General features: G+C 38.7%; 1 protein-coding gene across 1 annotated transcript; it reads left to right on the forward strand.

Annotated features, from left to right (window-relative positions):
* The first annotated feature begins 1,855 nt into the window (after positions 1-1,855).
* Positions 1,856-11,007, forward strand: dbf4b (DBF4 zinc finger B). Its single transcript, XM_060862513.1, has 12 exons — positions 1,856-1,992; positions 4,199-4,355; positions 4,770-4,943; positions 5,113-5,163; positions 5,250-5,319; positions 5,571-5,635; positions 5,795-5,825; positions 5,924-5,969; positions 7,062-7,199; positions 7,498-7,624; positions 7,797-7,930; positions 8,254-11,007. Exons 2-12 carry the CDS (start codon positions 4,212-4,214, stop codon positions 9,602-9,604), a joined length of 2,331 nt encoding a protein of 776 aa, XP_060718496.1. The 5' UTR covers positions 1,856-1,992; positions 4,199-4,211; the 3' UTR covers positions 9,605-11,007.
* Positions 11,008-12,074: the final 1,067 nt, after the last annotated feature.

Below are 12,074 nucleotides of genomic sequence, written 5' to 3' on the forward strand. Positions count from 1 at the left end.
CGTTTGCTTTCAAGATGAATGATGAAACTGAATTAAAATTCTGTGTAAACGAACAATAAAATACTTTTATGTTTTCAAGTTAAGGTTTTTGTCTCCTCTGACATTAGTTTATTTTACAACAGATTAATGAATATTAGGTGATGTAAAGAGCCAGTAACTGATTGGCTGAGGCGATACAGCATTGCAAATTTAACCACCATGTGCAATTATGGGACTGTTTTCCTACAGCAGCACAAAATCAGTGGGACTTATTCATCAAGCATTTATTTAGAGTTAAACACATGGCAAACAAAGTTAACCAGCAGACTAGTTTCATAAAAATCTTCAAATCTTATGTTTCTTCCCTGTTTAATGCAGAGACTTTCTTACTTCTCCTGGTTTGGGGCGGGGCTTCATCTGGACATGGTTTGTGGCGTCTCTAATCAAACACCAACAATTCTTGTGCAGCAATCAGACCTGTTCGTAAAAATACCTAGCTAGCGAACAGATGGTTGTCATTGTGACAGAGGATGTAAAAAGAGAAATTAAACAGTGCTTTTGTGTTTTTTTTTGTTTTTTTTTGGGGGGGGGCCCTAATATGTCAGCACTCACTTTCAGTAAGCACTTTATCTGATTCAGGCTTGTGTTTATCCTGGGAAAAGCTGCAGCTGAAGCGGGAATACACACAGGAACACCCAGAATGCTATTAACTGTAAATTCAAATTACTGCAGGATAGCTCCTGTAAAATAAATGAAGCGCAACCCACACAACTCTCCTGGGGTTTTTAAAAGCTATTCGAGAGCATTTAATATCCACACAGAGGCCCAAAAAAGTGCTATTATCCATTCCTATCCATATTTTAAACAGTTGCAGTTGCCTATCGCTATTTATTCTGAAAAGGAAGAAGCTTTGAGTGAGACTGATTTTATGACCTCAGAGATCTCGGACAGCAGAATGCTGTGACTAAAAAGCACCATGCAAATGTGTAAAATGCGTCGGAACCACTCTGTACAGCCATTCTGAGCAGAAAAGCCCAAAGCTCTATTGCCCTCATTTCATTTGGGCCACTAAACACATAAAATTCCTTCACACCAACCTCTATATCACCATATCTACACTTAACCTTTAAATGACACTTTTTCCATTAATATGTGAATCCATTTAACATTTCCTTCCTGAAACATCCTTTTCCAGAAGTCATCCATTATAGATTCTGCTTCTGAAATATTTGGAACATCCCATGATTCACCTGGAGGTTGCATCATCTGAATTTTCTGAAGAACGTTGGCAAGAAGAAAAATAAAACAAATGTCTCTCCTTTTTATTTACGATAGTGTGAAAGTGAGTGAAGTCGAGTACAACCTGTTACACACATTCTAGACTAAATTTTTATTTATTTATTTAATGAATGAATGAACAAAAACATTTTTTTTGTTATTAAATTAAATTACATGTAATTATTAGAATGCCCTTAATGTCTGTATTTGCTTGTACCGTGCTTAAAAAACAAAACCTGTTACTCTTTTAAGAGCAAAATTCGGTAAAAAAAAAAAGTGTAAAAAATTAAATTGCTGCATGAAATGGATTAAAAACGTTTACTAAATGATAAAATAAAAATTTTATTAAAAATATACAGTATTTTTTGGCTTGTGTGATCACTCTCCCCTTGGCTTAATGTTACTCATTGCGCCTACTCCGTTCCGCCAGGGGGAGCTCAACAGTCACAACACTACCTCTAAACAACACGGGACCTGGGTCACTTCCAAATCAATATCTCTTCACTATATTCGTGCCCTCCGTTTGCTATACAACCCGCATCCTACTTAGTGCACTAGATGTTTGATTTGAGAGCGAACCGCAGGTGAACGTTTGGGAGGGGATTTTGAAAAGCTTTCACACGGTGCTTGTTTATGCAGACTTTGTTCAGTAACTTGAACGTTTTCGTCCCGGTTGAACGTTTTAAACTGTGATTTATTGAATAATCTTTTCACAGTTAAGCGTCCTTATTAAAGGTAAGAGTGAATTTGATGACATTTCTGTCGTAAAGTAAGCGGCGTTGTAACTGCTAACATGTAGCTTGCTGGCTAACGGAGCTAGAGCTGAGCTACACTGCACAGAAACCATAATAACAACAACAACAATAAACTATAAATATACGAAAGAGTTAATAACCACGTCTGAGGAGGCATTTTGAGCTATAGTTTTAATACTGAATAAATAGAATAAATCTGTTTAATCCTTGGTTTTCTGTTGATTTGTGTTACTTTTTAAGTGTATGCTTTATAAATATTTTATTAGGGGTCAAGCACCGAAGGGGCGTAGACACCTATTGTTATCGTTAGTTTTCTTCTTCTTCTTCTTCTTATTATTATTATTATTATTATTATTATTATTATTAGGGGTCAAGCCCCGAAGGGGCGTAGACACCTATTGTTATCGTTAGTTTTCTTCTTCTTCTTCTTATTATTATTATTCTTCCGTCCGTCATTGAAGTCAATGGCAGCCCATAGAACCGTACGTAGGAAAGTTATGAAATTTGGCACACATGTAGAGGCCAGTCTTAGAAGTTACAGTACCAACTTTGGTGTGTCAAACCGTCTAGCGCCACCAACAGTCCAAATACCCAATTTTGTGCTGAATCGTAAGGCCTAGAGGCAAGATTCTTGCAACATCAGAATCAGAATCACAAAGGTCTTTATGAGGAACACACACACTTACACACACATTTACACACACACACTTACTCACACTCTCTCACACACACACACACTCACACAGACACACACACACTCACACACACACTCAGACACACAGACACTCACACACACACACACACTCACTCTCACACACCCTCTCACACACACAGACACTCACACTCACACACACACACACACACACACACACACACAGACGAGGAACACACACTCTTACACACACATTTACACACACTCTCACACTCACATACTCACACACTCACATACACACGCATTTACACACACACACTCACACACACACTCACACACTCTCACTCACACACACAGACACACACACTCACACAGACACACACACACTCACACACCCTCTCACACACACAGACACACACACTCACACACACACACACAGACAGACACACATTCACACACACATTCACACACACTCACATTTACACACACACACTCTCACACACACTTTCACACAGACACACACACTCACACACACACTTTATTGCCAAGTATGTTTTCACATACGAGGAACGAACACACACAGACATGGACACACACACACGTGCACTCACACACACACACACATTTACACTCACACTCACACACATTCACACTCACACATACAGACACACACTCACACACACACACTCACACACACACTCACACATACAGACACACACTCTCACACACCACACACACACACAAACACACACATTCACACACACACACACACACACACAAAAACCCTTTAAACAGTTACTAAGCATATTTTTGATGCACAGAGACACACACACACACACTCACTTACACACACACTTACACACACACTCACTCACACAAATAATATAAATGACAGACAAACAGCTTAATACACTGAGCTTGTAAAGTACACTAATAATAACAATGAATAATTATGAACTTAAATGTCGGTGACGTTAAATTTTATTCTTCTGTGATTCCAGAAAGAAATAAAAAATATAGTTGCAAGCAGCGATACCGGGGTCAAGCCGATCAGATGCGCTCAGAACATGTCGCTGATGAACCATACCAAGTTTCGTAGCGATATGGCATTGTATTGGTAAAATACTGAACTTAACTTGAAAATTCAAACTGGCCGTCCGAAAACCGTTTGGTATCGTTTGACTCAGCATGCCTCAAGGAGTCTTAGACAGTATTTTACTTATGTGTGTGTGTGTGTGTGTGTGTGTGTGTATGTGTGTGTGTGTGTATGTGTGTGTGTATGTGTATATATATATATATATATATATATATATATATATATATATATATATATATATATATATATATATATATATATATATATATAATGTATGTGTGTGTGTATAATATATATATACACACACACAATACACATATATACGTATGTATGTGTATGTATGTATATATGCGTATGTATATATACGTACGTACGGATGTATATATGTATGTATGTATATATGTATGTATATATATGTGTGTGTGTGTGTATGTACAGGTGAATTGGTGTAATGCAGCGTCTGTTAGCAGTGTGTGAGCCACTGGGGACTCTCATGCCTGGCCCCCGTCCGCTGGAAGGGAAGTCCTTTTACCTGGATGAGTTGAAGAGTAACTCGACCAGCGTCCTCACCAAACTCATCATTCGCCTTGGAGGGGTAAACATCACTCCCTTGTACTATAAGATATGATACGACAAAAGATTTGACAATATACGATATACAAAACGGTACAATATGATGTAATGTGAGACAGTGTGAAAATACAATACTATATGATAGGGAGTATATTATATCGTATGCAGATTATGTGATGATACCATATTTTCTGATGAACAGCAGGAGGACACAGGACAAAGGAGTTTGAGTTTTAAACTCGGGGACGTGCTTTTACAGGAAAATAATTATGATGATATTTTAATACCATGTTTGTGGCCCAATCCCAGTACAGAAACATAAATTTACATCCTGGACATCTAGATAAGGAACATGGAGTCCACAACAGAGCAAACTTACACACAAGAAGGTGTGGCCTCAATAGTTCAATTTATTTTTAATTTATTTTTAATGCAGAAAGTGGAGAGTTTTCTCTATAAGGATGTGAATGTCGTCATCACGGGAAACAGGGACACCCTGAGTACCATCACAGCCTCATCAGGAAAGGTCAAAGGTCACAATTCTCCTCATGAGCAGAGACAGAGCAGGAATGATGTGGCCCAGCGCCCGGGAACCCCGTTGAGAGCACCGGTGAGCGTGGGTGTACATTACAGAAGCTTTAAAGTCATTAAAAAAAACAAAACTTGGGACAAGTCAGTGAATCATATGGATCAAATAATGACTCAGTTGTTCAGAAAAAGTCACGATGAATCACATGGAGCCAAGTGATTCAGTAGTAATTGAATGTGATTGTGTGCAGGTGTGCGGCAGCCGAGGAAAAGCCTTGTTGGAGAAAGCCATCCGCAATAACGTACGTAAATCTTTACTTCAAACATTAATACTCTGTGTATCTCTGTGTGTGTAAATAATAAATTCTGCTGTGTGTGATGGTTTCAGGAGCAGTCTCGGGGTGGTGTGTTGTCCAGCGCTGCCCGTTACTGGGGAGTGAAAATCGTCTCTGTAGAACGTATCTTTTTAGCATCTCAAATGTCTTTATTTCAAATTAACTAACATTATATATTTAATGTTAAATAATGTGTAATCAAAGATGTGTATATATAGTTTATCTATTTATATATAGTATATCTATTTATAGTTTATGTATTAGTTTGTGTGTGTGTTTATAGTGACTGTAGGTGGAGCTGTTTGTACGTCTGGTAGCTCACACACGCAGAGCACTGTATAATGTACATATCTTTAACTCGGTTAATATCTCAGAGTTTATGAAGGTTGTAGAGGATCTGAGTTCACAACGCTCCACTCACACACACCGTAAGAGAGAGGTACTAGTTATTAATTTATTTAATAACCTTTTCACAAATAATTTTTTAATGTTGTTTCATTCTTTTTAGTTTCTTAGTACCTTGATTTTAGTGTTTTATTCCTGCATTTGGAAATTTTTGGAAAACTCTGTGTGTGCGTGTGTGTGTGTTTTTATAAAGGAGAAGAATTCAAGTTTGTGTGTCATCAAAGGTACTGATAAGTTGATTATTGTTTCATTATTATTTTCTTCTATATGAGTGTACAGTACAATACATTCCTTTTGTGTATGTGTGTTTCCTGTGTTGCAGCTGGCAGTCTTAAGGTGGACTTTGTGAAGGTGGAGGACTCAAGCAGGTGAGCTCCACAAACACACCAAGTCTCCTCTAAAGAGGAAAATACACACTGCACAAATGCACAATAAAACACTGGTGTGTACGTTTACATTATAAGCAGTGGTGATGTGTGTTAAACCATCACCAGAGATCAATCTAAATAACTTTTTGGTATAAAAGATCAGAATCCTGCCGATTCAGCGGAAATCAAAACAGTATAAGCTGTTCAAATTAATACTAAGCTCAGTTAGAGTCAGAAAATAAATTAGCTTCAGCAGGTTAATAATAACTAGTCAGACTTGCCGGTCTTCACCTGATATCAGCGGCAGGTAGGCAATACATGGAGTTACATGGTTTGCTGCAGTGTTCAAATCATGTTTAAATGTAAGTGTACCAATGTTTTAGTTCAAAATATCACTCACAATGTATTCTGTGATATTTTATTAATTTTAAAAGAGCATACTGATCCTAAAATTATAATAATAATGATGATGATGATGATGATATTCATTGATATGATGATAAAAACCAGCACATAGTCTGAATGATGCAGGTTTGTGTGTGTGAGATTTATTTCTTAATTTTTGGGACTGTAGAAAAAATACTCATGGACTCTGGAGTGTTTGGATTTAACAGTAAAGGTCTTCAACCATCTTTCTGATGTTTTTAATCCTGTTTCATCTCACAGGGGTCACATATCACTTAATTTAATAGCATTAAAGCTTCATTAGCTAAGTTAGATGAGTACGGTGAGGGCGAACCCCCTCATGAGGCCTTTTAAGGAAAATGGATATCTGTTTCACCCCCTGCTACACCACAGCGTTAAAAGAAGCTATTCTTCACTGCTATTAGCTAATGAAGGGTTATTGTGTAAGAAGACGTGTTCATTTCAGATGTTGCAGCACGCACACACACATGCTTTGAGAATTCTCTAGCTTGTTAGCGCTTCAGCCCACTTCTACCTAGTACGTTTCATGTTCTGTGTTAGTTCTAAAAGTCACCATGTTGATGAACTTTGCTCCAGTGAAATTGCTCCATTAACTTCGTGGAGCAGCTTAGTCTGACATCATTTTTTTTTTTTTTATTGTTTGCATTTTGTGTGTTTGTGTAAAAGGAAGTACAGGCCGTTGCATGGCCAGTCTTTGGATTTCCCCATGCTGAGCTACACCAGAAGATTCAGTCCTTTTGAGAATCCTGCTCCAGTTCAGCTTTTAAAGACGAGAGAAGACGGGTTGAGCAAGGATAAATTTGGGTGAATATTTATATGAAAATAAAGCACAACAGTGAAATACACCATTCTTTTTCTTTGTGCTATTTTTTCAAAACTATGTCTCCACTCGCCTGTGGGTTTGTAGAGCATTTCAGTAAGTTTAATGCTTTACAACGTCCAGAAAAACGTAGTTGCTGATCACAAAATCATAATTAGAAAGACACCACCTTTTCCCTTTCTTTTTGTCTTTCCCCTTTACTCCTCTCATAGCTCATTGCAAACACACGGATTCCATTATTGTACTTCACAGTAATTAGCTGTTTCCTTTCTTTCCTCACAGAAAAAATGAAGAGCCCATCAGTAGCCAGGATAAACTATCAGCAGCTCCTTCCCCAAAAACGTCTCACAAAAAGAAGAACCTGGGTTACTGCGAGTGCTGCCAGAGAAAGTACAGCGATCAGGATGAGGTGAGCATTTGTTATGGGGTTTACGAGTTGACGTAAAAACAATGATGTGTAGCTTTCAATTCAATTTTTCTTTTATTAACAATGGACTTTGTCTCAGTGTCTTTCTTAAGCATCCTTATATTAGGAAACTGTTTTAGTCAGTTCTTGTTCTTTGTGTGGTTTTGTTTAACAGCACTTGCAGTCAGATGTTCATCTGCGCTTTGTGGAGGACTTTAATAATTATGCTGTGGTGGACCAACTGATGACTGCCATGGCTGACGTTTTTTCAGGATGTAAAGACCCGCAGGTTGATGCACTAATGATGAGGTGAGCTGATCTTCTTTTTTTTTTTCCTGTCTCTGATGTCTATAAATGGTCTGTTACAGTGTCACAGTTAGTCACAGAATATGGTTGAACTATCAGTCATATGGGGGGTTGCGCTCTGCACCTAGGTGATGTATAGGGACCATGTGGGAGATTTCCTGGAAACATCATGCTCATGCATATCTTTCTAAATCTCTGTTCTGACCAGATCAGTTTTCTGTGATGGTCCTGCTCATGTTGGTCGTGTTATAACAGCTTGCTACATTTAGCTATGAGAAGGACTCAGTTGAATTGCACAGATTTCTCAACCATTTCTCTTTCTTCAGGTTGTCAAGTGGCTCTGTAGCTCCGCCTTCTGAAATAGAGCTGCAGTGTAAAAGTGAAATGGAAACCTGTCTGACAAATCAAGAGGTAGGACCTGCGAGCCTAGTCCAACAGGAACGTATCTGCGACTCCTTAGTTCAACCTCAGGAGCCCTGTGCAGATGCTCCTCCTTTCACTTCCTTGGAAACCAAGTTTGTGGACAAAAACCGAGACTCATCAAACTCTGAAACCAACATTCCCAGTCCTCGCCAACAGCATGATTTTATTTTAGACAATAAACCCGTAGAGCTCACGCCACCTTCTCAAAGAGTGGTAGCAGATAGTCATAAACCAAGTACTCTACAGGAGCCTGCAGAAATCTCTCTGAGACATTTACCTAGCCTAGAAACATTGCTGAATGATGACAAAGATTCAGCAACTTGTTTAAAAAGTCCCAAAAAGCATCTGGAAGATACTGTGAATGATTTACCTTCATGTTCATGGTTAATGGAAAGGGAACAGACACCCATGGTAGAAACCACCACTTGTTCCCCATCTTTTCATTCCCTGCCCCAATCATTGTCCACAAGGATTTCAGATGGTGAGAACCCCAGGAAGCGCAGCAGATCCTTCACCCTCAGCCCAAAGGCCTCAAAGGTGAGGCGGACTTCCCTTCGGTCTGAGCCAACCAACCAGAATAGAGGTGTCGATGTGAGATTTCATCACTTAGAGCAAAGCGGGATTAACAGACACACAGAGGCTAATGACGTTACTCAATGTAAGCGTGAAACTGCAGAGCAGTATTCTTCATTGAACGTTTCCCTCATCAATGTGCCAACTCCAGAGGATGATCAACAGGAAGAATTGGTGTGTCAGATATACCTAAACAATAAAGATGTATCATCTGAACTTGGTCCTCCTCAGCTCTACCCTTTCTTCCAGGATGATGTCTACCAAAATCAACCATTTCTGGAGCCTCCTAAGCTTGTTCCTAGTATCCCCTTCCCTTCTACAAATAAGACCTCCAGCAATTCTCTCCTGTCTCAGTCCTTCTCCTCCATCTGCATTGAGTCTGCACTTGTCCCGGACACTTTCTCCCCTGCTTCTTCGGAATTGGATTGGGATTCTGGCCTCCTGTCTCTGTTAGCACCACCAGTTCACCGCCAGCCTAAAGTGGATCGTTGTGAGCTGGACTTGGATCTGCTTCTGCAGGGTCCTTGCTCCGGAATGCAGGACGGAAGCTATGCGTCACGTCTGTGTTCTGTGTTGCAGCCCACTGCTCCATCGTCACACACTGCTTTTGGCGATCCAAATACCATCTATAGACCGATCAAGACGATGGACAGAAGGATAATTCAGAGCCTGGGAGTGTAGTAGCAGGCATGAGACCACAAATCTACCCATTTCTTGCTAAAAGTGATCTGTGAGCTTATAACATCAACTGATGCTAAGATCGTTTACATATAAGTTCTGTTTTGCATAAAACAGAGCTCACCGTTTTATGCTTTTGCAGTGTAGTGAAGTCTGTACAATGAAAGATGGGCGTTCCTTGAGAATCACAAGAGATAGTACACGGAAACCATTTTGCCAAGAGCGCAATAATAACCTACATCCGAAGTGGGTTCTTGTTAATGAATTTTCAGAGCTGCAGCACTTGGGTCATGTTAAACTCTCCAGGTCACATAACATGGCTAGGCTCACTAGATTTATTTTCTAGCTTCACGGCCTGCTTTGTAAGCAACCACCAAACCAAAGGTTCTTGACAGTTGAAGGTATCTAGAGTACTCCCATCTTGCTCTAGCTACGTTTGGCTCACGTGGTGTTGGCCAGTCAAGTGTAGTGACCTCCTCAAAGCATTTATAATCAAGAGCATTATCATGTTAGCTACTGCACCATCAACGAATAAGCTAATCTGTAGTCATTATTGAGCAATTAGTGTCAAATATAGAAACCAACAGTTCAGGAATATATTCTCCACGTCTTCTTGATTTTTTTGGAAAGCATGCAGAAGCGTATTGTTCTTGTCTTTTCATAAGCAGAGTGCTCTCATTGCGTATTTAATGAAGTGCCGCTGCAGGGGGTGCCAGGCAGTTAGAGCAAGTGCTACGTCTGGATGAGTTCCTGCTAACACAGTTGGGGATAAAGTGTCGCGTGAGTGCTGGACACATAAACTCTAATAATACAGGCTGAATGAACAGGTGAACTTGTCATTTATGTAAATCTACTGAAGGACAGAGCGGAACAGACATTTCAGGTGATTGGTTAATGAGTTGGCGTAAAGCACAGGATGTTTTTTCCTAGAATGTTGAGAATCTACACAGACTCACTTTTAAAAATCATTTATTGCTGTTAATCAAAAATCATTTTAATTTATCCCCCTAATGAGAGGTTTGTAAACACCAAAGGCAACACTAGTTTTAGTGTTTGTCAGTTTATTCTCTCCAGGCGTGAAAGAGCATTTGCCAAATCTTGAGTGTTTTTGAACTTTAAAGTGAAATGTTCATTTTATTACAAAGTCTATCACACTGAATTTCACAGTCACATGACTAATCATATACATTGAATTTCTTAAAAATAATCCATCCTGAACAAACTGAAAAAAATCCTTGTGTGTCAGAACACATCCATCATGTTTCTGGAGTTTTATTCAAAATTGTAGGAGTTTTTATTGATTTTTTAAGATTTTGTTCAGCTGCCATGTCATGCCATGTTTTTAGGATTTTTAGAATTTAAACCTGTGACACAACATGGGTTGAATAAAAAATTGCTTCCTAAAAGTATTTGTAGTCTGACTCTTGACTCAATTAGTTGCTATTTCCATCACTTGAGGTGTGTGATAAAAATTGTGTGTGGATGTGTGGCCATTAACATCGTTAACTGCTAACATGCCTCGACTGTAGAGCAAGACACACCCATGGGCTTTTCGACAGAAATTAATTGTACAGAAAAGCCCCTGAATATTAATTATGTTAATGCATCTATCCTAGTGTTGCATGGCCTAAACTATACTGGAACATGATTGTTATATTTTATTATGCAATAACAGATGGGGTTTTTAATCCAATTTTATAAAGTTTATGCAGGTTTTGTTTTTTTGAGTTTGAGTATTTATCATAATGCGGCTTAGAGCTGGAGTGATCCAGCATATCGCATCTCTGGTATGTGACGTGACTAAACCCTGCACACTTTTCCTAATCTAATCATGGCTTCAACCAGGGAGCAGAGCGGCCTGATGCCTGAGTGCATTAGCTTCGGCCTGAGTGAAGGGCATTACACATCGATCTGCCCTCATTAGGCTCCAAACAGAAGGGCACATATGGCTCAATGGTGTAAATTCTTTCAAATGCACCAGTCTAAACAGTGCACACTGTTAGCTATTATATATAAACATCAAATCATGTATGTATATTTATACACTTAAAAATTAATATCTGCAAATATTCATTTTAACATTACATAATATTTATTATTTTTTCTTCTATTTTTGTTTGTTTATCTATAATTGTTAATTAGCATATATACTGGGTCTTGTTGATCCACTACTGCTGCTCATAATAATAAAAAGTCTCTTATATTTAACAAATTCACTCCTAATATCATTCTGTAGTTTATCGCAGTTGTCATTGTTAATTGTTAGTTGCTATGAGGGAAATTATTTAGACACAACGTTAGCTAGTGTATAATAGCTACTACGTTACATTAACTGAGAGATGTTTGTTGTGGAGCAAATAGTGAAGTCGGTGAACTTTGTAACTATTCGAAAAGTTTTTATATAAATTTTCCCTTTACAAGGGAATGTTTTTATATAACTATGTTCATCGCGTTCGGCGGACTTGACTTAAGC

The sequence above is a fragment of the Tachysurus vachellii genome, chromosome 2 (genome assembly GCF_030014155.1).
Source record: "Tachysurus vachellii isolate PV-2020 chromosome 2, HZAU_Pvac_v1, whole genome shotgun sequence".
In the NCBI taxonomy this organism is placed as follows: domain Eukaryota; kingdom Metazoa; phylum Chordata; class Actinopteri; order Siluriformes; family Bagridae; genus Tachysurus; species Tachysurus vachellii.